This window comes from Mustelus asterias, unplaced genomic scaffold, assembly GCF_964213995.1.
Source record: "Mustelus asterias unplaced genomic scaffold, sMusAst1.hap1.1 HAP1_SCAFFOLD_357, whole genome shotgun sequence".
In the NCBI taxonomy this organism is placed as follows: Eukaryota; Metazoa; Chordata; class Chondrichthyes; order Carcharhiniformes; family Triakidae; genus Mustelus; species Mustelus asterias.
Genome location: NW_027590316.1, coordinates 188,861 through 216,628, shown reverse-complemented (window position 1 = coordinate 216,628; position 27,768 = coordinate 188,861). Strand labels below are relative to the sequence as shown.

The following is a 27,768-nucleotide window of genomic DNA, read 5'->3' as shown; positions in this document are numbered from 1 at the left end:
GAGAGGGGGCTATACTGGACCTGGTACTGGGGAATGAGCCCGGTCAGGTCTTCAAAGTTTTGGTTGGGGAACATGTGGCAAATAGTGACCACAATTCTGTTAGCTTTAGGATAGTGATGGAAAAGGATGAGTGGTGTCCCAAGGGTAAGGTGTTGGATTGGGGGAAGGCTAACTTTATTGGGATCAGGCAGAAATTGGCAGCTCTTGATTGGGAGAGGCTGATTGAGGGTAAATCCACATCTGGTATGTGGCAGTCTTTTAAGGAACGGTTGTTAGGGCTACAGGACAAGCATGTGCCTGTAAAAAAGAAGGATAGGAAGGGTAGGATTAGAGAACCGTGGATAACCAGGGAAATTGAGGGACTGGTCAAAAGGAAAAGAGAGGCGTATGTTAGGTCCAATCAGCTAAAAACGGAGGGAGCTCTGGAGGAGTACAATGAAAGTAGAAAAATACTCAAACGGGGAATTAGAAGAGCAAAAAGGGGTCACGAAATATTCTTGGCAGACAGGATTAAGGAGAATCCCAAGGCATTTTATTCATACGTTAGGAACAAAAGGGTTGTTAGGGAAAAAAATCGGACCTCTCAGGGACAAAAGTGGGGACTTATGCTTGGAGCCCAAAGAGGTAGGGGAGATCCTAAATGAATACTTTGCGTCGGTATTCACAAAGGAGAGGGATGTGTTGACTGGGAGTGTCTCGGAGGGGAGTGTTGAACCGTTGGAGAAAATCTCCATTACAAAGGAGGAAGTGTTAGGTTTGTTAGAGAATATAAAGACTGACAAATCCCCAGGGCCTGATGGAATCTATCCAAGGCTGCTCAGGGAGACGAGAGGTGAAATCGTTGGGCCTCTGACGCAAATCTTTGTCTCGTCACTGGACACAGGTGAGGTCCCAGAGGATTGGAGGAGAGCCAATGTGGTCCCGTTATTTAAGAAGGGTAGGAAGGATAACCCGGGTAATTATAGGCCGGTGAGCTTGACGTCCGTGGTGGGGAAGTTGTTGGAGAAGATTCTTAAAGATAGGATGTATGCGCATTTAGAAAGGAATAAACTCATTAACGATAGTCAGCATGGTTTTGTGAGAGGGAGGTCATGCCTCACTAACCTGGTGGTGTTTTTTGAAGAAGTGACCAAAATGGTTGACGAAGGAAGGGCCGTGGATGTTGTCTATATGGACTTTAGTAAAGCGTTTGACAAAGTCCCTCATGGTAGGCTAGTGAAAAAGGTTGGATCCCATGGGATAAAGGGGGAGGTGGCTAGATGGGTGGAGAACTGGCTTGGTCATAGAAGACAGAGGGTGGTAGTGGAAGGGTCTTTTTCCGGCTGGAGGCCTGTGACTAGTGGTGTACCGCAGGGCTCTGTATTGGGACCTCTGCTGTTTGCGATTTATATAAATGATCTGGAAGAAGGAGTAACTGGGGTGATCAGTAAGTTTGCGGACGACACAAAACTGGCAGGACTTGCAGATAGTGAGGAACATTGTCAGAGGTTACAGAAGGATATAGATAGGCTGGAAATTTGGGCAAGGAAATGGCAGATGGAGTTCAATCCTGATAAATGCGAAGTGGTGCATTTTGGTGGGAATAATGTAGGGAGGAGCTACACGATAAATGGAAGAACCATAAAGGGTGTAGAGACGCAGAGGGACCTGGGTGTGCAAGTCCACAGATCTTTGAAGGTGACGTCACAGGTGGAGAAGGTGGTGAAGAAGGCATATGGCATGCTTGCCTTTATAGGACGGGGCATAGAGTATAAAAGTTGGGGTCTGATGTTGCAGATGTATAGAACGTTGGTTCGGCCGCATTTGGAATACTGCGTCCAGTTCTGGTCGCCACACTACCAGAAGGACGTGGAGGCTTTGGAGAGAGTACAGAGGAGGTTTACCAGGATGTTGCCTGGTATGGAGGGGCTTGGTTATGAGGAGAGATTGGGGAAACTGGGGTTGTTCTCCTTGGAAAGACGGAGGATGAGGGGAGACTTAATAGAGGTGTATAAAATTATGAAAGGCATAGATAGGGTGAACGGTGGGAAGCTTTTCCCCGGGTCGGTGGTGACGTTCACGAGGGGTCATAGGTTCAAGGTGAAGGGGGGGGGAGGTTTAACACAGATATCAGAAGGACATATTTCACACAGAGGGTCGTGGGGGCCTGGAATGTGTTGCCGGGCAAGGTGGTGGAGGCGGACACACTGGGAACGTTTAAGACTTATCTAGACAGCTATATGAACGGAGTGGGAATGGAGGGATACAAAAGTGTGGTCTAGTTTGGACCAGGGAGCGGCGCGGGCTAATTGTTCCTTGTTTCTCGTTTCAAGGCTTCATTCTATGATCATCTTGCTGGTGCCAGTACAGAGCGAGACTGCGGATAGTTGGGAACCTATCTCGGGGGCAGGGAATTCATATGGTGTTCGTGGAAGTGGAAATGACTAGGGTTGGGAAGCATTTTCCGATCAGGGCCATTGTGATCTCCTGGACTCGTTTCGATCGCCTCAGGGGGTCGGAGAGGAATTTCCCAGATTTTTTTTTCCCCATATTGGCCCTGGGGTTTTTCACTCTGGGTTTTCGCCTCTCCCTGGCGATCACATGGTCTGGAATGGGGGGGTGGGGGTGAGTTAATAGGTTGTAATGAACAAAGCATCGTAGCTGTGAGGGACAGCTCGGTGGACAGGATATTGGTATGTAGATAGGCTGGAAAATTGGGCGGGGATCCTGGATTCAGGATTCAATCCTGGACCGGGGAGCGGCGCGGGCTTGGAGGGCCGAAGGGCCTGTTCCTGTGCTGTATTGTTCTTTGTTATGGAGCTCCCCGGGGTCACTGTGCTGTAAATAAGGTGTGCTCGCTCTACCGCAACTCCACTCTGCTCTGCTGGAGCTCCCCGGGGTCACTGTGCTGTAAATAGGGTGTGTGCTCTCTCTCTTCCAGGACTGTGCTCTGATGGAGCTCCCCGGGGTCACTGTGCTGTAAATAGGGTGTGTGCTCTCTCTCTTCCAGGACTGTGCTCTGATGGAGTTCCTTGGAGTCACTGTGCTGTAAATAGGGTGTGTGCTCTCTCTTCCTCGACTCTGCTCTGATGGAGCTCCCCGGGGTCACTGTGCTGTAAACAGGGTGTGTGCTCTCTCTTCCCCGACTCTGCTCTGATGGAGCTCCCCGGGGTCACTGTGCTGTAAATAGGGTGTGTGCTTTCTCTCTTCCCTGACTCTGCTGTGCTGGAGCTCCCCGGGGTCACTGTGCTGTAAATAGGGTGTGTGCTCTCTCTTCCCCGACTCTGCTCTGAGGGAGCTCCCCGGGGTCACTGTGCTGTAAATAGGGTGTGTGCTCTCTCTTCCCCGGCTCTTGTCTGCTCTGATGGAGCTCCCCGGGGTCACTGTGCTGTAAATAGGGTGTGTGCTCTCTCTTCCCCGGCTCTTGTCTGCTCTGATGGAGCTCCCCGGGGTCACTGTGCTGTAAATAGGGTGTGTGCTCTCTCTTCCCCGGCTCTTGTCTGCTCTGATGGAGCTCCCCGGGGTCACTGTGCTGTAAATAGGGTGTGTGCTCTCTCTTCCCCGACTCTGCTCTGATGGAGCTCCCCGGGGTCACTGTGCTGTAAATAGGGTGTGTGCTCTCTCTTCCCCGACTCTGCTCTGATGGAGCTCCCCGGGGTCACTGTGCTGTAAATAGGGTGTGTGCTCTCTCTTCCCCGGCTCTTGTCTGCTCTGATGGAGCTCCCGGTGTCGCAGTGCTGAAGATTCTGGGAGAAATATGCAGCAGTTTCAGGTTGGGGGAATTTTCACACATACCGGCAATCTACTTACCATTGCTGCTGCTTGGAAGATTCAGGCCCATTTATATTTTAAATCCATTTATATTTTAATTGTTACACTAAAAATTGACACAAATACTCACGAGATCCATTCCAGATGCCTGCAGGTCAGTATGAGGCGGCGGAGAGCAGGGACAGATTGATCTGTGAAGGAGTTTGATCCCAGGTACAAAATCCTCAGTGACTGTTTTGTACAGAGAGCGGAGACGAGCTCCTCAGCACAAGAATCTGTCAGAGCGTTATCACTGAGACTGGAGACCAGAGAGAGGAATAACAGGAATCAGGCTCAATCCCCAGTGTTTTAAATAATACTGTTAATAACAATAATAATGTATTGTATCAGACATTCCAAAAACACAACCTGCATTTCTGTAGAATGAGGAAATACTCAATGCTGAAAATGAAATATAAATAAACTGGAAATGTTCAGCAGGTTATGTAAATATTTGTAAAGAGAGAAACAGGGGTAAAGTTTGAGCTTCCATTGGAACTGGGAACGGGCAGTGAATTGACAGGTTTGAAGTGACAGCGGTGGGTGGCTGGGGAAGAAACAAAGAAAGGACAAACTGGAATTACAGGAGAGATTAAATGATAAAAGTGATGATGGGACAGGACCATAATCACAGGATCCCCATGTCCTTACTCGGAGTGGCTCGGGAGGGACATGGGATGGTCAGTGGTTTGGGAATGCAGTTTGTGGTGAGGTTGAAGAGAATGGCTGTGATTTTACCAGAAGCTCTGAAGTCCCAGCATGGGGATTGGAAATGGGTGGTGTGTCCGTGTGGGCAGGATAGGCAGACTTATGAAGGTGATATTGTCAGAGGCGGACAATTAACGGCTGGCAGGCAGGGGGAGCTGCCCACTGAGGCAGCCTGGGCAGGGGGCAGTCCCGGTTCAGGCAATGCTGGCACAATCTCCAAAGGCAGCCAGCAGGACTTTCAAACACAGCAGCTCTGGTGGGAGCAGCGAGGGAGCTCTGCTTATTGAATGAAGGACTGAAATGTCAGAAAGCAGAGCAAGGCTTGCCCCCCCCTCCCTGGAGGGGCTCCTCCCGGCTGCTCAGGCTCAGAGGGAGGTCCTGTTCCCTCAGGATGGGAGGAAATTATCCCATCGGTACAAGCCAGTCTGGATGGAGATTGCTGGGAGGTGAGCAGGTTTCAGACACGTGGTTACAGAGTGGAAAAGGATCAATGTCCTGATGTGTTCTGCCACGGTGTGTGCAGCACAGCCTGATATGTGAATAAGGATGAGAGAGAAATTGTGGAAAGAACATCTCCACCCAGACACTGGCAAAGGACTTGCAGAATGTCACTGGCTGTCCTGTCTGGAGACAGTACACATCTCTGTAACCTGTGCTTAATGCTCCCTTCTCTCACATTATCTGTCTCTTTAAGACCTGGTTGGCTGTAGGGATTCGCATTCTAATCAGTATTCTGTAACTTGATTTTGTGTCTCGGTGTCCTGTTTGAGAGCAGATTTCCACTCCATCTGACGAAGGAGCAGCGCTCCGAAAGCTAATGGTATTTGCTACCAAATAAACCTGTTGGGCTTTAACCTGGTGTTGTTAAAACTCTTACAATGCAAAGGCAGCAGCATTGACTGTCAGAGACATGTCCGTTAGGCTGGCACCAGCATAGCTAGAGCAGGGTTGACCAACATATTCACTGGGCAAACACACGTCAATGTTTTTCTCACTCAAGGGGCCGATGAGTAAATTTCAGAATGATAAAGTTTGGCACAGCAGAAATTTCAATTAAAGACGAAAATGAGATATCAAAAGAAACAACTTGCTGAGCACAATAATGAGTAATAAATAAAGATGATTATTAGAGTTTAATTCTCATCAATCACAAATTGTTTCTCTCCCACATTTGCTGCAGATTGGCTCAAAAACCTATCAGCAGCAAACATGGGAAAGAAACGGGATGTGATTGGAGGAGCAGCTCCATGCAGATTCTTCCATTCAAACTGAACTGTGTGACTGAGATTCTGGAAACTCGCTCCGGGGGCCGCATTGAGGGGCTTCGAGGGTCACATTCACCCCTTGGTCCACACGTTGGACAACCCTGGGCTACTGCACGTGTTTGATGAGTGAGTAACAATTTATGTGTTTGGAAAGAGAGCAAACATCATCAGGGAACGAGTGAAGAAGAGTGGAGACATCCAGGTCTTGCCATCCTTACACCAATGGACGATGAAGTGCTGGATCAGGAAGGCCTGGGGGCAGAGTGGGTAATTACTGCTGGTGAGATGGGTTGAGTGGGTGGCCTAATGAATGGGCACAGGAGAGCGTCTGGTGAGGACAAAACATAGAGCTTGTTTATCCATCACTGGTCACAGAGAGCAGTCTGAAGGACGTATTGGGATAAGAACAAAATAACTAGGAGCTGCAGAAGGCCATTCAGACCCTCGAGTATACTCCATCACGGCTGATCTAATTATAGTCTCAACTCTTTTCCCCGTAACCCTTGATTCGCTTCTCAATCCAAAATCATTAACTCAGCCTTGAATATATTCAATGACTCTGCCGCCACGACAAGTCTCCAGGGAAGAGAATTCCACTGACCAGCCACCATCTAAAAAAATAAATTTCTCATCATCTCAGTCTTAAGGGACTGACAATTACATTTTAAAATCTGTCCCCTTGTTCTGGTCTCTCTTCCAAGAAGAAACAGCCTCTCAGCAACCACTCTGTCTCATCCCCTCAACGCGATCACCTTTTAATCTTCTGAACTTTCATAGATATTACTCCAATCTGCTCAAATTTTCCTTGTAAAATAAACCTCTCCATCCCAGGAATCAGCCGAGTGAACTTTCTCTGAACTGGTTCCAATACAATTCTATCCTTTTTTAAGTAAAGAGCTCAACATTATACACATTACTCCAGTTGTGATCTAATGAAGGTCGTGTAAAGCTGCAGCAAAACCTTCTTACTCTTACCTTCCATTCCTATTGCAGTAAGAACGTTAAGAAACAGGAGCAGGAGTCATCCATTCTGTCCTTCAAATCCACTCCATCATTCAATGTGACCATGGCTGATCCTCTGCTTCAACACCATTTCCAGCATTATCCCTGCATTCCTTGATTCACCAGCATTCTAATGGAAAACAAATACCCCTCATCTCAGCCTAAATAACTGCCCCTTATTCTCAGACTGTCTCCCAGGGTTCAGACCCTCCAGCAAGGGGAAACATCCTTTCTACATCTGGCCTATTGAACCCCGTAAAATAGTGTAGGTTTGAATAAGTTCAGCTATCATTCTTCTAAAGGCCTGAGAATAAAGTGTTTTTGTTCCTCATAGGACAACCCATCTGTTCCTGGACCTATTTTAGTGAACCTTCTTTACATGCCAAGTGCATCTTTGCTTCGGGCAGGTGACCAAAACTGTACACAATACTCCAGGTTGATCTCAGCAAGGCTGTATATAACTGCAGGAAGACATCTTTTTACTCAACTCAAATCCTCTTAGAATAATGGCTAACATACCATTTGTTATCTTAATTGTTCACATCTTAGCTTTCAGTGCCTCATGAACAAGGACATCAAAATATCTTTGGTGTCGTCTTAATGTCTGTTTTCCTACAAAATTAGATAGCCTCATATTTTTCCACCTTGTCGTCCAGCTGGCAATCCTTTGGCTGCTCCCTGAGCCTCTCCACATCCCCTTGAAACATCTTTGCATCCTCCTCACAATTCAGATTTTCACCTAGCTTTCCATTCTTCGCAAATTTGGAAATATTATATTTGATCCCCACATCCATATCATTGATATAGATTCTGAATAGCTGAGACCCAAACACTGATCCCTGCCGTACTCCACTAGTTAGAGACTGTCAACCCAAAAATAACCCAATTATTCCAACTCCTTGTTTCTGTCCACTAACCAGTTCTCAATCCATGCTGGTATATTCCTCCCAATCCCACGTGCTCCAATTTTATTTAATAACCTCTTGTGTGTGAATCATGCAACTATAGAATCCCTAGTGTAGGAATCGTCATTCGGCCCATCGAGACACACTGACAGAGTAATTTACCAAGGTCCGCTCCCCATAAACTCACAAATTTACTCGGGCTAATCCACCTAACCGACATATTTTGGGACACTAAGGGCAATTTTACCATGGCCAATCCATCTACCATGCATATCTTTGGAGTGTGGGAGGAAACCGGAGCACCCAGAGGAAACGCACACACACGGGGAGAATGTAGAAACTCCACACAGACAGTCACCCAAGGCTGGAATTGAACCCGGGCCCCTGGCTGGGATGCAACAATGCTAAATAACCACTGTGTCACCGTGCCAGCCTTTCATAAATCCATGTTGGCCCTGTCTAATCCTGCCATTAATTTCTAAGTGTTCTGTTATCACTTCCTTTATTATAGATTATTATAGGATTTCCATACCATCAATGTCAGACTAATAGATCTGCAGTTGCCCGGTTTCCTGTAACCCCACATATTTACGCCGCTAATCCACCTAACCTACACATCTTGGACACTAACGGGCAATTTAGCATGGCCAATCCACCTAACCGACACAGTTTTTTTGGACTATAGGAGGAAACAGGCGCAGACGAAGGAAATCCACACAGACACGGGGAGAACGTGAAAACTCCACAAACAGTCGTCCAAAGCTGGAATGAATCCGGGTCCCTGACGCTGTGAGGCAGCAGTGCCAACCCCGGTGCCACATCTTCGCTTAATCTAATACAGTCCTTGAATTAGCAACGGCTGGAACACTTCTGCTGCTGTTTTTCAACTGAAAGGAATCTATTTTTGTTGGAAGCGCCACACATTTGCACATCACCATGTCTAAAACAGCTTGTTTTGTGTTTGGAACTGGAACGTGCTTCTCCAAGAAATTGCTTGAATAGATTCTGTGAATGAAGCTTCTATTCAACTTTTGACAATCTGAGCGATTTATACAGTAAATGGAAGAATCCACAGGAGCATTGACTTACAGAGGGATCTGTGTGTACAAGTCTATAGATCCCTGAAAGTGGCAACACTGGTGGATGAGGTGGTCAAGAAGGCAGACAACATGCTTGTCTTCATCGACCGGGGCAGAGTATAAAAGTTAGCAAGTTATGTTACAGCTGTATGAAACTTTAGTTGGCCACATTTGAATAATTCTTGCAGTTCTGTTCGCCACACGACCAGAATGATGTGGATGCTTTGGAAAGGGTGTAAAGAAGGTTTACCAGAATGTTGCCTGGTCAAGGAGGGTTAAGTTATGAAGAGAGGTTGTAGAAACAGATTGTTTTCACTAAAAAAAGGGAGGCATGCACATTATGAGAGGCATCAATATGGTGGATAGTCAGAGACTTTTCTCCAGGGTGGAGTGATCAACTACAAGAGGGCACAGGATGAAGGTGAGAGGGGCAAAGTTTAGGGGAGACGTGTGGGGAAGATTTTCACACAGCGGGTGGTGGATGCCTTGAATGCACTGCCAATGGAGGTGGTGGAAGCAGGCATGTTACCAATGTCCAACATGAATCTTTATAGAAAGATAAACAGGAGACGAACAGAGGAATAGAAACTGCAAATGGGCAGTAAGTACTGGGTCTGAATAAGGATTAGGAGTCGCCACAGGCTTGGTGGGCCTGTTACAGTGCTGTATGTTTCTTTGTATATGGAGATTAAAACCACCCGTGATTATTGCAATATGCTTTTACAAGACCCCATTATTTTTCCTGTGGAGTGTCAGAGATGATGACTATTGTCAGGGGCCAAAAAATGATTCCCACAAGTGACCTTTTAACCTTGTAAATTCTAATCTCTACCCAAGCTGATTCTGCATCTTGATCATTGGAACTAAGTTCACCTCTCGCTATTGTACTGACACCTTTTACTAACAGACAGGCTCCACCACGTGTCCTGTCCTCCATTTACTGTCATCCACTCACTCTCCCCCTTTTCACAAATCAATTGATGCTGTGTCTGGGGAGAGCTGTGCACATCTGAGGAGGAGGGGAGAACCTCCAAAGGTGAACCATAACATTATTCCCCCACACTTTCGACAAAGATTTGTGGGACTGTCATCCCATTGCTCAGGGATCAGAGAGAGAAGCAACAGGAGTCAGAAGAAAGGCAATTTTCCTTATTCATAACTGACGCCAATAGTAATGGGCAGTGTTTTTTATACAAATACCAGTGGTGAAATTATATTGTTGAATATTCAGTTATTATAAACACAATCTCACAGTCTGCTACTTACTGCAGTTCCTGTATTTTGCAGTCCGGATTCCTCAGAGCCACAGACAGCAGTTTCACTCCGGAATCTCCCAGTTTATTGTAACCCAGATTCAGATCGATCAGTGAGTGGTTTGTACTGAGAGCAGAGGCCAGGTCCTCGGCACAAGAATCTGAGAGATCGTTACGAAAAAGACTAGAGATCAGAGAGAGGAAAATAACAGAAATCAGGGTAAATCAACAGTGCTTTTAAGAATAAGATCATTAACAATAATAATGTACAGCGCGGGACATTCAGGAAACACAACTTCAGTTCATACAGAAGGCAAAATAGCATTGATGCTGTAAATCTGAAATATGAATAAAATATGTTAGGAATTCTCAGCAGGTCAGGCAATATCTGTGAAAATAGAAAGAGATTTAGTTTCAGTTCAATTAGCTAAAATTAGAACTTGGAAGTAGCAGTGAATTAAATTGTTTTAAGTGACAGGGAGCTGGGGATGGGCGGGTGACAAGGAAAGAACAAAATGGAAGTGCCTGACTGATTAAATGACAAAAAGGATGATGGTGAAAGGGAAGAGCACAGGATTCCCATGTCCTTACCCTGAGTCACAGGGAGGGACATGGGATGGTCAGTGGCTCAGGAATGGAGTGTGTGGTGGGGTTGAAGATGATGAGAGATAAACCTTTTTCACGATGCCAGTGGTTCGGGTCTGGAATGTACAGTCTGGAAGTGTGGTTGGGGCAGGCTGATTCGAGGCATAACAGAAGGCAGTCGATGAACATCCGAAGGAAACAATGTGCAAAGATACGAGGAGAAGGCAGTAGAATGAGACAAATTCCTAATCCTAGTTTGGTGAGCCGGTGCAGACACATTTCGCCTCGTGGTGCTCCGCAATAATTCTGTGAAGATAATGGTTGGAAATGTATCGAGATTTTAACTGGAAGCTGGTGATGTTGCAGTGTCAACAGGGTTAGGTAATTTAGGCAGTGTCCACAAAGGGCCATTGGTATCTCTCTCAGATAGAATCAGAGAATTGTTACAGAGCAGAAGGAGACCATTCGGCCCATGCTCTCTGCACTGACTCTCTGAATGAGCAATTTACTAAGTGTCCTTCCCCCAAATTCTCCCCGTAACCCTGCACAATCTTCCTTTTCAGATCATAATCCAATTCCCTTTGGAAATTTTCAACTGAACGTGTCTCCACCACACTCTCAGACAGTGAACTCCAGCCCTTAACCACTTGCTGCAGGGGAAGTCCCGGTTCAGGAAATGCTGGCACCGGCAGCACTTTGATAGGCAGCAGCTCTGGAGAGACCAGTGAGGAAGACCTGGTTAAGAACACAGGGCTGGAATGGGAGGAGAAAGGTTAAACTCAATTCAATGATGCACTTGGCAACACTTGGTACTCTTCCCCAAGGCTACGTGAGTTTGGAGCAAATTTCTGTTCTCTCAGGACTGGACAGTATCTGCCACATCAATCCAAGTATATCGGGATGGAGATTACTGGAGACCTGAGTAGGCGTGGGTTATATGGTTGCATGAGGCAAAAGGATGAATAACATGCCAAGTTCTGACAAGGTGGTGAAGCATTTTATAGCATATAATCTGAGGCATATGGGGTCGAATGAGAATGAAAGTGAAATGGTAGAAAGGCCATCCCCACAGAGACACAGGCAATGCCCAGACAGCAGCATCGACTGTCAGAGACATGTCAGCCTCTCTCTGCAGAGTTCTAGATAGTCAGATAACTCTAGCACTGTGAGAATGGGATGGTCAGAGGCAAGAGGCTTTCCCTGCGTAGACATGGTGGTCAGTCAGGTTCTCACCAGGAGAGGCTTGTGTCTTTGATGGGAGAGTAACAATGGAACTTTATGTGCCTGTAGAAGAGAGCACGAAACGTCAGGGAATGAAGTAAAAATGCTGACAGCGTCCAGATCTTGAAATCCTTACACGTAGAATTAGCAGCGCTGGAGCTGGGAGAACAGCAGATAGTGTGGGAAATCGCTGATTGCGATACTGGTTGTGGAGCTGAGAGTGTGCGGTCGAATGGATGGACACAGGAGACTCTCTGGTGCCTGCAACACATAGAGCTTGTGTACCCATCACCGGTCACATGGAACCGGCTAAAGGACATGTTGGAATGTACATTTTGTCACAAACTATGTCTTGAAGAAATATGCTGAATATTGAAGGATATTGAATTTGATGATCAACCATGAACAAAATGAATGGCGGAGTAGGCTCGAAGGGCCGAATAGCCGACTCCTGCTTCTAGTTTGTATTTTAATCATGTTTCTCTGCAGGTTATGTTGTCGGCACCGTGCTATCTGTAGCCGGTTTCCTTTATTGTTACTGAAGCAGTATAATTGACATCATGTTGATTTTAATCTGAACTAATGCAGTGTTCTGTTGTTTCAGTGTTCCCCCTGGGATGGCAGAGTAGAGCTTGATTGCGGGTGATTGACAGGTTATGTCATGTGACTGAGGGACAGCTATTTTTCACAGAACATTCTAGTTTCAATTCTGCTTTCAGAAGCTGCTTGAAGTTAAGACAAACAGCAGTGCTGTTTCCCTCTCTGAAGTTGGAGTTTTTGTTGATTAAGTGTTGCTGTGTTGGAAGCTGTCAGAGACTGGGGTTACCTCTCTGCAGTTCGGCTGTTCGGGGGCGACATCCTTCTCTGAAAACAATTGTCTGTTGGCTCTCCGGAAGTGGTAACACGTGAGCATACTTGTTTTTGTGCAAACTGATGATGGAGAAGGGTGTATGTCTGTGGGTATTGCATTATATTGGAACAACAGAGATAGCTCGCTGTGAAGAGTTATACTGTGTCATGTTTAAGTCTTGCAATTGGGAAAGGTTATGCTAATTCTTGTTGTTATATTCTAACTGCATTCTTAAATAAACTGTGTTTGATAAAAGCATCCTCATGGGTCACTTGATTCATAGCTGGAGTGAAACACCTCATGCTCATCAATGCCAAAATCAAATGTAAAACCGAGGGCCCAGGCTAACTTCACAAAACACCTTGGAGTTTCTGGTCTGCATCTTAACAATTGCCTCCATTCACTCTTTACTCTTCCTCACAAATCAAGGGTTGTGTGACTGGGTGACGTGTGTCCCCCTGTCAGCATGTGAACGGGTCCTCAGAGTCACCGTCACATTATTCCCCTCCACCCAGGGCACAAAAATCAATGTGATTGACATTCCACTGCATTGGGATCACAGAGAGAGAAATCACAGGAATCAGTGAAAATTCAGGTTCTGGTTCATAACTTCCAACCCCTGGGCCTTTATAGTGTTTTTCAGCACAGAAAGAGGCCCTTCGGCCCATCGTGTCTGTGTCACCCATCAAGCAGCAATCTATTCTAATCCATTACCAGCACTTGCTCCATAGCCTTGTCTGCTGCGGCATTTCAAGTGCTTGTCTGAATGCTTCTTAAATGTTGCGAGTGTTCCTGACTCCACCACCCTTTCAGACAGTGAGATCCAGATTCCCACCACCCTCTGGGTGAAAAAACTTTTCCACAGAACCATAGAATCCCCACTGCGCAGAAGGTGCCCAATCGCGCCATCGACTCTGCACTGACTCTCTGAAAAATCCAGGCCCACACAACTGTTTATCACTGGACATTTATTATGGCAAATCCACAAACTACATATCTTTGGACACGAAATGATAATTTAGCATGGTCGATCCACCTAACCTACACATCTTTGGACTGTGGGAGGAAAACAGAGTACCTGACGGAAACACGCACACATGGGGGGAACATGCAAGCTCCACACAGGCAGTCACCCGAGGCCAGAATTAAACAAAGGTCCCTGACGTTGTGAGGCAGCAATGCTAACCACTGTGCCATCTTCAATTCTCCTCTGAAATCCTCCCAATGCCTTAAATCGATGCCCCTGGTTATTGTCTCCTAAAACCAAGGGGAAAGGTTTATTTCTATAATTTGATACAAGTCCACATGGTCGTCCCCCAGCCTTCCCTGTCTGAAAAAAATAACAGGAGCATTGACATACAGATGGATCTGTGCGTACTTGTCCACTGATCCCTGAAAGTGGTAACACAGGTGGATAACTTGGTCCACAAGGCATGCAGCATGCTTGCTTCATTGGCCAGGGCATCAAGTATAAAAGTTGGCAAGTTATGTTACAGCTGTATTAAACTTTAGTTCGGCTCAGCATGGAATATTGCGTGCAATGCTGATCGCCAGACAACCAGAAGGATGTGGCTGCTTTGGAGAAGGTGCAAAGAAGGTTTACAAGGATGTTGCCTGGTCTGGTTAAGGTATGAAGAGAAGTTGAATAAACTCGGATTGTTTTCACTGGAAAGACGGAGGCTGAGGGGTGACCTGATAGAGGCAGATATATGGTTGATAGTTGGAGTCTTTTCCCCAGGGTGGAAAGGTCAACTACAAGACGGGACAGTTTGAAGGCAAGAGGGGAAAAGTTTAGAGGATACGTGCGGGGAAAGTTTTCACAGAGAGTGGTAGAGGCCTCGAATGCACAGCCAGTGAAGTTGACGGAAGCAGGCACGTTCCCAATGTTCAAGGTTTATCTTGATAGAAACATGAACGGGAGATGAACAGAGGAATAGAAACTGCGTATGAGCAATAAATACTGGGTCTGAATAAGAATGAGGAGTCGCTGCAGGCTTGGTGGGCCGAAGGGCCTGTTACGTGCTGCATGACTCTTTGTTCATCTTTGTCCATGAATGTTAAAATCACCCGTGATTATTGCAGAATGTTTCTACAAGACCCCATTATTTTTCCTGTGTACTGTGTCGGAGATTCTGAATATTGTTAGGAGCCTATGAATGATTCCCACAAGTGATCTTTTAACTTTGCTAATTCTTATCTCTACCCAAACTGATTCTGCATCTTGATCATTTGAATCAAGTTCACCTCTCGCTACTGTACTGACATCTGTTACTAACAGCGAGACTCCACCACCATGTCCTGTCCTCCATTTACTGTCATCCACTCACTCTCCCCCTTTTCACAAGTCAATGGATGCTGTGTCCGGGGTGAGCTGTGCACATCTGAGGAGGAGGAGTGGACCTCAGAGGGTGATCCATAACATTATTCCCCCACTCCCTCGACATAAGGATCTGTGGGACTGACATCCCATTGCTCAGGGATCAGAGAGAGAAGCAACAGGAGTCAGAGGAAAAGCAATTTTCCTTATTCATAACTGACGCCAATAGTAATGGGCAGTGTTTTTTATACAAATACCAGTGGTGAAATTATATTGTTGAATATTCAGTTATTATAAACACAATCTCACACAGTCTGCTACTTACTGCAGTTTCTGTATTTTACAGTCCGGATTCCTCAGAGCCACAGACAGCAGTTTCACTCCGGAATCTCCCAGTTTATTGTAACTCAGATTCAGATCTATCAGTGAGCGGTTTGTACTGAGAGCAGAGGCCAGGTCCTCGGCACAAGAATCTGAGAGATCATTAACATTCAGACTGGAGATCAGAGAGAGAAAAATAACAGGAATCAGAGTAAATCCACACTGTTTTTAAGAATAAGATCATCAACAATAATAATGTACAGCGCGGGACATTCAAGAAACACAACTTCAGTTGATACAGAAAGCAAAATTCTATTCATGCTCTAAATCTGAAATATGAATAAAATATGCTGGAGACTCTCATCAGGTCAGGCAATATCTGTGAAGAGAGAAACCGATTTAGTTTCAGTTCAATTAGCGAAACTTAGAAATTGGAAATAGCAGTGAATTAAATTGTTTTAAGTGACGGGAGCTGGGGATGAGCGAGTGACAAGGAAAGAACAAAATGGAAGGGCCGGAGTCATTAAATGACAAAAAGGATGATGGTGAAAGGGAAGACCACAGGATTCCCATGTCCTTACCCTGAGTCACAGGGAGGGACATGGGATGGTCAGTGGCTCAGGAATGGAGTGTGTGGTGGGGTTGAAGATGATGAGAGATAAACCTTTTTCACGATGCCAGTGGTTCGGGTCTGGAATTCACAGCCGGGAAGTGTGGTGGAGGTCGGCTGCATTGAAGCAGTCAAAAAGGAATTAGATGATTATTTGAATATAAACAATGGGCCAGGATACGAGAAAAACGCTGGAGAATGACACAAATTCCTAATGCTAATTTGGTGAGCTGGTGCAGACACGATGGGCCAAATGGCCCCATTGTGCTCCGTAAGAATTCTGCAAAAATAATGGTTGGAAATGTATCGATATTTCAACTGGAAGTTGGTGATGTTGCAGTGTGGACAGTGTCAGTAGCCATAGTCCTCAATAAAATGTTAATACTGATAGGCAAAGGGATCTGGGTGAACAGGTCCACAGATCACTGAAAGTGGCAATGCAGGTGGAGAAGGTAGTCAAGAAAGCATACGGCATGCTTGCCTTCATCGGCTGGCGCATTGCGTTTTAAAATTGGCAAGTCATGTTGCAGCTTTATAGAACCTTCGTTCGGCTGCACTTAGAATATAGTGTTCAATTCTGGTTGCCACTCTACCAGAAGGATGTGGAGGCTTTGGAGAGGGTACAGAAAAGATTTACCAGGATGTTGCCTGGTATGGAGGGCATTAGCTATGAGGAGAGGTTGGAGAAACTTGGTTTGTTCTCACTGGAGCGACGGAGGTTGAGGGGAGACCTGATAGAGGTCTACAAGATTATGAGAGGCATGGACAGAGTGGATAGTCGGAAGCTTTTTCACAGGGTGGAAGAGTCAATTACGAGGGGGCATAGGTTTAAGGTGCAAGGGGCAAGATTTAAAGGAGATGTACGAGGCAGATTTTTTACACAGAGTAGTGGGCGCCTGGAACACGTTGCCAGGGGAGGTAGTGGAAGCGGATATGGTGGTGACGTTTCAGGGGCGTCTTGACAAGTACATGAATAGGATGGGAATAGAGGGATATGGTCCCTGGAAGGGTAGGGGGTATTAGTTAAGTCGGGCAGCATGGTCGGTGCAGTCTTGGAGGGCCGAAGGGCCTGTTCCTGTGTTGTAATTTTCTTTGTATTTCTCTCCAATAGAGAGAGACAATTTATTACATGTAGCTTCAGGGATACAACTTAATAAACGTGCGGCAATGGGAGGAGATGGGATTCCATGAACCCCACAGCCGGTAAGAGGACCAAACCCTCAAATTTAGCATCATTCTACATCACACTCTAAACCAAATGAACTAACCAACTCCACATATAACCAAACAGGCACATTAATATCTGACAGGTGAGGGGAATCCGTGCACTCAGGCAGAATCACAGAATTGTTACAGAGCAGGAGGAGGCCATTCGGCCCATTGTGTCTGCACTGACTCTCCGAATGAGCAACTCACTAAGTGTCATTCCCCCACCTTCCCCCCAAAACACTGTGCATTCCAGAGCTTAACCACTGGCTGCAGGGGAAGACCCCGTTCAGGCAAAGCTGGCACCAGATTAAAAGGCAGCCAGCAGCACTTTCAAAGGCTCTGTAGGGAGCAGTGAGGGAGCCCTGGTTAATGAACAAAGGGCTGAAATGGCAGAAGGCAGATTAAACCCAATTCGCTGACATTACCCTGGAAATTCTCAAGGATATATCGGTTTGGAGGGAGGTTCTGTTCCCTCAGGAGTGGAGGAGGAGTCCTGTCACATCAACCCAAGCAAGTCTGGATAGAAACTGCCAAGGGCCTGAGCAGGCAGCACGTGGCTGCCGTGAGGCAAAAGGATCAATAACCTGATATGTTCTGACAAGGAGTGTGTTAAACTTACAGGCTGATATGTGAATAAGGATGAAAGAGAAATTGTGGAAAGAACATCTCCACCCAGATACTGGCAATGTCCAAACAGCAGCATCAATCTTCAGGAACATGTCAGCCTCTCTGTGAAGGGTTCCGGTCAGTCAGAGATGATTGCTGCACTGCCGACACTGAGTGACCATCCTGGTGGTCCCATGATGGGCAGTCTGGCAGCATCATAGGCTTTGTGTGTGTCTTTGATAGGTGACTATCAATGGAAATTTATGTGCTTGTAAAAGAGGGCACACAGCTTCAGAGAAGGAGCCAAGAGTGACAGTGTCTGGATTGTGTCATCCTTATGCCAATGGAAGATGCAGTGCTGGAGCTGGGAGACCTGGAGGCTGGGTGGGCAAATCGCTGATGGTGAGATGGGTTGTGGATCCAGAGAGAGTGAGTGAGTGAATGGATGGGCACAGAAGAGACTCTGCTGCTGAGTCCATAACTTGGAGCTTGTGTGTTCATCATTGGTCACATGGAGCTCTGGGTTAGGAACAGTCAGAAGTTTAACAGCACCAGGTTAAAGTCCAACAGGTTTATTTGGTCGCAAATGCCACTAGCTTTCGGAGCGCTGCCCCTTCGTCAGGTGGAGTGCACAAATGCTCACAAACAGGGCATACAGAGACACAAACTCAATTTACAGAATAATGATTGGAATGCAGTCTTTACAGATAATCAAGTCTTAAAGGTACACACAATGTGAATGGAGGAAGCATTAAGCACAGGTTAAAGAGATGTGTATTGTCTCCAGACAGGACAGCCAGTGAGATTCTGCAAGTCCAGACAAGCTGTGGGAGTTACAAATAGTGTGACATGAACCCAAGATCCCGGTTGAGGCAGTCCTCATGTGTGCGGAACTTGGCTATAAGAACATAAGAAATAGGAGGAGTAGGCCATCTTGCCCCTCGAGCCTGCCCCGCCATTCAATAAGATCATGGCTGATCTGATCGTGGTTTAGTTCCACTTACCCACCCGCTCTCCATAACCCTTAATTCCCTTATTGATCAGAAATCTATCTCCCTGTGACTTAAACATATTTAACGAGGTAGACTCCACTGCTTCAATGGGCAGAGAATTCCAGAGATTCACTACCCTCCGAGAGAAGAGGTTCCTCCTCAACTCTGTCCTAAACTGACTCCCCCTTATTTTGAGGCTGTGTCCTCTAGTTCTTGTTTCCTTTCTAAGTGGAATGAATCTCTCTGCCCCGACCCTGTCCAGCCCCTTCTTCATCTTATATGTCTCTATAAGATCTCCCCTCGGCCTTCTAAACTCCAACGAGTACAGGCCCAATCTACTCAATTCTCCTCATAAGCTACACCCCTCGTCTCCGGTATCAACCTGGTGAACCTTCTCTGTACTCCCTCCAAGGCCAATACATCCTTCCGCAAATAAGGGGACCAAAATTGCACACAGTACTCCAGTTGCGGCCTCACCAGTACTCTGTACAATTGCAGCAAAACCGCCCTGCTTTTATACTCCATCCCTTTCGCGATAAAGGCCAACATTCCATTTGCCTTCTTGATCACCTGCTGCACCTGCAAACTGAGCTTTTGCGATTCATGCACAAGGTTCTGTTCTCTCAGTTTCTGCTCAGCGACTCTGCGCTCTTGTGTCTTGTGAAGGCCGCCTTGGAGAACACTTGCGCAAATATCAGAGGCCAAATACCCGTGACCGCTGAAGTGCTCCCCAACAGGAAGAGAATAGTCTTGCCTGGTGATTGTCGAGCGCTGTTCATTCATCCGTTGTTGTAGTGTCTGCATGGTTTCCCCAATGTACCATGCCTCGGGACATTGGTACATTGGGGAAACTTTAAACTAGGACTTTAACGTAGTGTTGTTAAACTTCTTACTGCGTTTACCCCAGTCCAACGCCGGCATCTCCACTGGGCCTGGAGGTCTGGAGTGCATCTACTTCAATGCAAGGAGCGTAGCAGGTAAGACAGACGAACTTAGGGCCTTAACGCTTACGAGGAATTTGGATGTGCTTGCGGTGACAGAGACTTCGTTGAAAGAGGGACAGGACTGGCAGCTGAATATTCCGGGGTACAAGTGTTTTAGGCAAGACAGAGGAGGAGCCAAGAGGTGGGGGAGTAGCAGTATTAGTTAGAGAGCATATTACAGCGGTGCAGAGGGAGGACAATTCAGAGGGGTCGTGTAACGAGTCACTGCGGGTGGAGCTCAGAAACAGGAAGGGCACAGTGACTATGTTGGGGGTATACTACAGGCCCCCCAACAGCCCAAGGGAAGTGGAAGAACGGATATGTCAGGAGATAATGGATAGGTGCAGGAAAAATAGGGTTGTTGTGGTGGGAGACTTCAATTTCCCTGGTATAGACTGGAAATCGCGTAGGGCTGGGAGTCTGAATGGGGAGGCATTTGTAAAATGCGTACAGGAAGGTTCTTTGGAACAATATGTAGATAGCCCGACTAGAGAGGGGACTATACTGGACCTGGTACTGGGGAATGAGCCCGGTCAGGTCTTCAAAGTTTTCGTAGGGGAACATGTGGCAAATAGTGACCACAATTCTGTTAGCTTTCGGATAGTGATGGAAAAGGATGAGTGGTGTCCCAAGGGTAAGGTGTTGGATTGGGGGAAGGCTAACTTTAGTGGGATTAGGCAGAATTTGGCAGCTGTTGATTGGGAGAGGCTGTTTGAGGGTAAATACACATCTGGATGTGGGAGTCTTTTAAGGAACAGTTCTTAGGGCTGCAGGATAGGCATGTGCAGGTAAAGAAGGATAGGAAGGGTAGGATTCGAGAACCGTGGATAACCAGGGAAAATGAGCGATTGGTCATAAAGAAAAGAGTGGCGTACGTTAGGTCCAGGCAGCTCAAAACGGAGGGAGCTCTGGAGGAATACAAAGAAAGTAGGAATGAACTCAAACGAGGAATTAGAAGGGCAAAAAGGGGTCACGAAATGTCCTTGGCAGACAGGATTAAGGAGAATCCCAAGGCATTTTATTCATAGGTTAGGAGCAAAAGGGTTGTCAGGGAAAAAAATCAGACATCTCAGGGACAAAAGTGGGGAATTAGGCTTCCAGCCCAAAGAAGTAGGGGAGATCCTAAATGAATACTTTGCATCGGTATTCACAAAGGAGAGGGATGTGTTGACTGGGAGTGGCTCGGAGGGGAGTGTTGACTCGTTAGAGAAAATCTCCATTACAAGGGAGGAAGTGTTAGGTTTTTTAGGGAATATAAAGACTGACAAATCCCCAGGGCCTGATGGAATCTATCCAAGGCTGCTCGGGGAGACGAGAGATGAAATCGCTGGGCCTCTGACGCAAATCTTTGTCTCGTCACTGGACACAGGTGAGGTCCCAGAGGAATGGAGGATAGCTAATGTGGTCCCGTTATTTAAGAAGGGTAGGAAGGATAACCCGGGAAATTATAGGCCGGTGAGCTTGACGTCAGTGGTCGGGAAGTTGTTGGAGAGGATTCTTAGAGATAGGATGTATGCGCATTTAGAAAGAAATAAACTCATTAACGACAGTCAGCATGGTTTTGTGAGAGGGAGGTCATGCCTCTCTAAACTGGTGGAATTTTTTGAAGAAGTGACTAGAATGGTTGACGAGGGAAGGGCCGTGGATGTCGTCTATATGGACTTTAGTAAAGCGTTTGACAAAGTCACTCATGGTAGGTTGGTGCAAAAGGTTGGATCTCATGGGATAAAGGGGGAGGTGGTTAGATGGGTGGAGAACTGGCTTGGTCACAGAAGACAGAGGGTGGTAGTGGAAGGGTCTTTTTCTGGCTGGATGCCTGTGACTAGTGGTGTTGATGTGGAGATGCCGGCGTTGGACTGGTATGCGTGGACCTGCAGAGTTTCACTGGCTGTCTTGTCTGGAGACAATACACATCTTTTTAGCCTGTCTTGATGCTCTCTCCACTCCCATTGTTTTGTTTCTTAAAGACTTGATTAGTTGTAGGTATTCGCATTCCAACCATTATTCATGTAAATTGAGTCTGTGTCTTTATAAGCTCTGTTTGTGAACAGAATTCCCACTCACCTGAAGAAGGGGCTTAGAGCTTCGAAAGCTTGTGTGGCTTTTGCTCCCAAATAAACCTGTTGGACTTTAACCTGGTGTTGTTAAACTTCTTACTAGTGGTGTTCCGCAGGGCTCTGTATTGGGACCTCTGCTGTTTGTGATTTATATAAACGATCTGGAAGAAGGTGTAACTGGGATGATCAGTAAGTTTGCAGACGACACAAAAATGGCTGGACTTGCAGATAGTGAGGAACATTGTCAGAGGCTACAGAAGGATATAGATAGGCTGGAAATTTGGGCAAAGAAATGGAAGATGGAGTTCAATCCAGATAAATGCGAAGTGATGCATTTTGGTAGAACTAACGTAGGGGGGAGCTATACGATAAATGGCAGAACCATAAAGGGTGTAGATACGCACAGGGACTTGGGTGTGCAAGTCCACAGATCCTTGAAGGTGACGTCTCAGGTGGAGAAGGTAGTGAAGAAGGCATATGGCATGCTTGCCTTTATAGAACGGGGCATTGAGTATAAAAGTTGGGGTCTGATGTTGCAGATGTATAGAACGTTGGTTCGGCCGCATTTGGAATACTGCGTCCAGTTCTGGTCGCCACCCTACCAGAAGGACGTGGAGGCTTTAGAGAGAGTGCAGAGGAGGTTTACCAGGATGTTGCCTGGTATGGAAGGGCTTAGTTATGAGGAGAGATTGGGTAAACTGGGGCTGTTCTCACTGGAAAGACGGAGGATGAGGGGTGACCTAATAGAGGTGTATAAAATTATGAAAGGCATAGATAGGGTGAACGGGGGAAGCTTTTTCCCAGGTCGGTGGTGACGTTCACGAGGGGTCATAGGTTCGGGGGAGGGGTGGGGGCCGGGAGGTTTAACACGGATATCAGAAGGATGTATTTTACACAGAGGGTGGTGGGGGCCTGGAATGCGCTGCCGGGCAAGGTGGTGGAGGCGGGCACACTGGGAACATTTAAGACTTATCTAGATAGCCACATGAATGGAGTGGGAATGGAGGGATACAAAAGAATGGTCTAGTTTGGACCAGGGAGCGGCACGGGCTTGGAGGGCCGAAGGGCCTGTTCCTGTGCTGTATTGTTCTTTATTAGGAACAGTCTGTAGGACATGCTGAAATGTGCATTACCCTCTAACATTCTTCACTCTCTCATACAAAACAACAGCTGCGGTGAGCGGGAGACAGGCGTGCAGCTCTGAAGATGAGGAGGGTACGTCAGAGGATGGACTGTCATATTATTCCCCATGACCTCCACCAGAGCAGATACTGTCTCACACGAGTAGCAAAGGGGTTACAATCTGGCAGCACAGGAGATTACACACAAACCCGAACAGCTGATGGAGGAAGGAATAGCTGAGTTCACTCACACTCGAGAGAACAGGTCATTGGCAGCTTCAGGAAGATGAAATGTGACTGTACAGCAGATACTGGAGCTGCAGCGCAAGGTATTTTAACATCTGGTGGAGTTTCCAAAGGCTGTGTGTATCCATACACAAAGGATGGAGGAGTCAGTCCAGGCCAGCAGTGTTACCATGTCTCAGGTATGAGCACAAATAGCATCATCCACAGAGAGATTGGTGACCTTCATGGAGAGTCACATCCAGCCTATCACCCACAGGAAATACACATGAACCTGCATGTTCTCACCAACTCCATGAGCTCTGTGGAACACGGGCTGCAGGAGGGGTGGGAAAATGTGCCTGGAGTAACTGTCAAGACGTCCCAGCTGAGCAGGGATGGTCCAGTTTGCCCTGAATGGATAGAGGAGCGGCTGCCTGCAACATTTGGGAGCTCATCTCAGGATGCCCCTGGTGTGAGCAGTGGGTCCTCTTCTGCTCCGACTGTGGCACAAGCACCTCACGAAGCTATGATGACAGAGACAACTCCAGCATCTGTGCAGACGACCCGCAGTTGGCCGGATCCTTCCAGGACTCAGGAAATCCGAGGACAAAAGCCATGGTCATCAAAATTCTCACAGGAGAGGTAAAGATCCTGCCTGCAGCTCGGCGGAAAATGCGGGGATGGGGGTGGTTGTCATGGTGGGGTTGCTTCCTTGGGCTTCACAAGGTTATACTTTGTTGTTACTGGTCACTTTGTTATGTATGTATTTTCAATAAATTCAGAGATGGAGCATCACTAAAAAAATCCTTCACCATATTACTGGGTCTTTAACAGTTCACTGGGAATGTGAGATGGGAAATACAGCACTGAATGAGGTCAATACAATTCCAATGCCTTTGTTTCATGTAGTGACGGCTCCAGGGAAATTATAAAACATTCACAGAAACAGCAACAGTGCTGGAGATGGTGGAAGATTTATTACACTGAATGGCTGTGTGGGAGACTCATGCAAAACATGTCTGTATCACTGAATCTCTATCCTCCCTGATACATATCCCATGTCCCTGGCCTGTGGTCCATGGGGTTCCTCATCATGAAGCATCTGGTCAACATTGTATTGCATCACACTTTCTTCAAAGCTTCTCCATTCTGGATCCAGGTTGTATGGAACACAGCACAACACCTGGACATTTGAGACCCTTGCTGGGTATATTGAAGGGCTCCATCAGATCTATCTTTAGAAACCTTATGGCCTGCTCAATGGTCACTCCAATTGCCCTGTAGCAGCTGTGTGTCTCTCATCTGTAACTATGTTTGGGCACAATTACCCATCCCTTCAGTGGGTAGCACTGGTCTTTCTTAATTCATGGGATGATGGTGTCACTGGCAATGCCAACACTTGTTCCCATCCACAACTGTCCTTGAGAAGGGGATGGTGAACCATCTTGTTAAATTCTGAAGACCCTCTGGTACAATGCCTTTAGGAAGGGACATTCAGGATTATGATCCCACATCAGTGATGGAAAAGCAATATATTCCAAGTCAGGTTGGTGTCTGGCTTGGGAGGGAATCTGAAGGTTGTTGGTGTTCCATTCTTCTGATATTCTTGCCCATCTAGGTGATAGAAAAGTCTTCCTATTTTCTATCACCTAACCAGCATAGGCTTGTGTCTTTGATGGGAGAGTAACAATGGAACTTCATGTGCCTGTAGAAGAGAGCACGAAACGTCAGGAAATGAACTACAAATGGTGGCAGCGTCCAGATCTTGCCATCCTTACACCGAGTAGCAGCAGCACTGGAGCTGGGAGATCAACAGGCAGGGTGGGAAATCGCTGATTGTGATACTGGTTGTGGAGCGGAGAGCGAGCGGTCAAATGGATGGGCACAGGAGACCCTCCGGCACCTGCAACACATAGAGCTTGTGTACCCATCACCGGTCACATGGAACCGGCTAAAGGACATGTTGGAATGTACATTTTGTTACAAACTATGTCTTGAAGAAATATACTGAATATTGAAGGATATTGAATTTGATGATCAGCCATGAACAAAATGAATGGTGGATCAGGCTCGAAGGGCCGAATGGCCGACTCCTGCTTCTAGTTTCTATTTTAATCATGTTTCTCTGCAGGTTATGTTGTCGGCACCGTGCTATCTGTAGCCGGTTTCCTTTATTGTTACTGAAGCAGTATAATTGACATCATGTTGATTTTACTCTGAACTAATGCAGTGTTCTGTTGTTTCAGTGTTTTCCCTGGGATGGCAGAGTAGAGCTTGATTGCGGGTGATTGACAGGTTATGTCATGTGACTGAGGGACAGCTATTTTTCACAGAGCATTCTAGTTTCAATTCTGCTTTCAGAAGCTGCTTGAAGTTAAGACAAACAGCAGTGCTGTTTCCCTCTCTGAAGTTGGAGTTTTTTCTGTTTAAGTGTTGCTGTGTTGGAAGCTGTCAGGGACGGGGTTACCTCTCTGCGGTTGGGCTGTTCGGAGGCGACATTCTTCTCTGAAAACAATTGTCTGTTGGCTCTCCGCAAGTGTTTAAAAGCTGGAAATCGGCAACACATGAGCATACTTGTTTTTTGTGCTAACTAATGTTGGAAAAGGCTGTATGTCTGTGGGTATTGCATTATATTGGAACAACAGAGATAGCTCGCTGTGAAGAGTTATACTGTGTCATGTTTAAGTCTTGCAATTGGGAAAGGTTATGCTAATTCTTGTTGTTATATTCTAACTGCATTCTTAAATAAACTGTGTTTGATAAAAGCATCCTAGTGTGTCACTTGATTCATACCTGGAGTGAAACACCTCATGCTCATCAATGCCAAAATCAAATGTAAAACCGAGGGCCCAGGCTAACTTCACAAAACACCTTGGAGTTTCTGGTCTGCATCTTAACAATTGCCTCCATTCACTCTTTACTCTTCCTCACAAATCAAGGGTTGTGTGACTGGGTGACGTGTGTCCCCTGTAAGCATGTGAACAGGTCCTCATAGAGTCACCATCACATTATTCCCCTACACCCAGGGCACAAAAATCAATGTGATTGACATTCCACTGCATTGGGATCACAGAGAGAGAAATCACAGGAATCAGTGGAAATTCAGGTTCTGGTTCATAACTTCCAACCCCTGGGCCTTTATAGTGTTTTTCAGCACAGAAAGAGGCCCTTCGGCCCATCGTGTCTGTGTCACCCATCAAGCAGCAATCTATTCTAATCCATTTCCAGCACTTGCTCCATAGCCTTGTCTGCTCCGGCATTTCAAGTGCTTGTCTGAATGCTTCTTAAATATTGCGAGTGTTCCTGACTCCACCACCCTTTCAGACAGTGAGATCCAGATTCCCACCACCCTCTGGGTGAAAAAACTTCTCCACAGAACCATAGAATCCCCACTGTGCAGAAGGTGCCCAATCGCCTCATCGACTCTGCACTGACTCTCCGAAAAATCCAGGCCCACACAACTGCTTATCACTGGACATTTACCATGGCAAATCCACAAACTACATATCTTGAGACACGAAATGATAATTTAGCATGGTCGATCCACCTAACCTACACATCTTTGGACTGTGGGAGGAAACCAGAGTACCTGACGGAAACACGCGCACATGGGGGGAACATGCAAGCTCCACACAGGCAGTCACCCGAGGCCAGAATTAAACAAAGGTCCCTGACGTTGTGAGGCAGCAATGCTAACCACTGTGCCATCTTCAATTCTCCTCTGAAACTCCTCCCCAATGCCTTAAATCGATGCCCCTGGTTATTGACTCCTAAAACCAAGAGGAAAGGTTTATTTCTATAATTTGATACAAGTCCACATGGTCGTCCCCCAGCCTTCCCTGTCTTAAAAAAATAACAGGAGCATTGACATACAGATGGATCTGTGCGTACTTGTCCACTGATCCCTGAAAGTGGTAACACAGGTGGATAACTTGGTCCACAAGGCATGCAGCATGCTTGCTTCATTGGCCAGGGCATCAAGTATAAAAGTTGGCAAGTTATGTTACAGCTGTATTAAACTTTAGTTAGGCCCAACATGGAATATTGCGTGCCGTGCTGATCATCAGACAACCAGAAGGATGTGGCTGCTTTGGAGAAGGTACAAAGAAGGTTTACAAGGATGTTGCCTGGTCTGGTTAAGGTATGAAGAGAAGTTGAATAAACTCGGATTGTTTTCACTAGAAAGACGGAGGCTGAGGGGTGACCTGATAGAGGCAGATATATGGTTGATAGTTGGAGTCTTTTCCCCAGGGTGGAAAGATCAAGTGTAAGACAGGACAGTTTCAAGGCAAGAGGGGAAAAGTTTAGAGGATACGTGCGGGGAAAGTTTTCACACAGAGAGTGGTGAGTGCCTCGAATGCACAGCCAGTGAAGTTGACGGAAGCAGGCACGTTCCCAATATTCAAGGTTTATTTTGATAGAAACATGAACGCGAGATGAACAGAGGAATAGAAACTGCGTATGAGCCAGAAGTACTGGGTCTGAATAAGAATGAGTCGTCGCCGCAGGCTTGGTGGGCCGAAGGGCCTGTTACTGTGCTGCATGGCTCTTTGTTCTTCTTTGTACATGAATGTTAAAATCACCCGTGATTATTGCAGTATGTTTTTACAAGACCCCATTAATATTCCTGTGTACTGTGTCGGAGATTCTGAATATTGTTCGGGGCCTAT

The 27,768-nt window shown here is 46.4% G+C and overlaps 1 protein-coding gene across 6 annotated transcripts in view; it reads right to left on the bottom strand.

The window, feature by feature from the left end:
- The window catches only part of LOC144486471 (NACHT, LRR and PYD domains-containing protein 3-like), an 87,728-nt gene that overhangs the window by 7,282 nt on the left and 52,678 nt on the right, over positions 1-27,768 (bottom strand). For 5 of the 6 annotated variants that reach the window (XM_078204511.1, XM_078204510.1, XM_078204512.1 and 2 more), the window contains 3 exons: positions 15,300-15,470; positions 10,015-10,185; positions 3,881-4,048 (listed from right to left, as the gene is read on the bottom strand). In XM_078204511.1, the coding sequence (XP_078060637.1) occupies positions 3,881-4,048; positions 10,015-10,185; positions 15,300-15,470 (510 nt within the window). The remainder of the gene's footprint in view (positions 1-3,880; positions 4,049-10,014; positions 10,186-15,299; positions 15,471-27,768) is intronic. The other variant, XM_078204515.1, reaches the window with a different exon arrangement.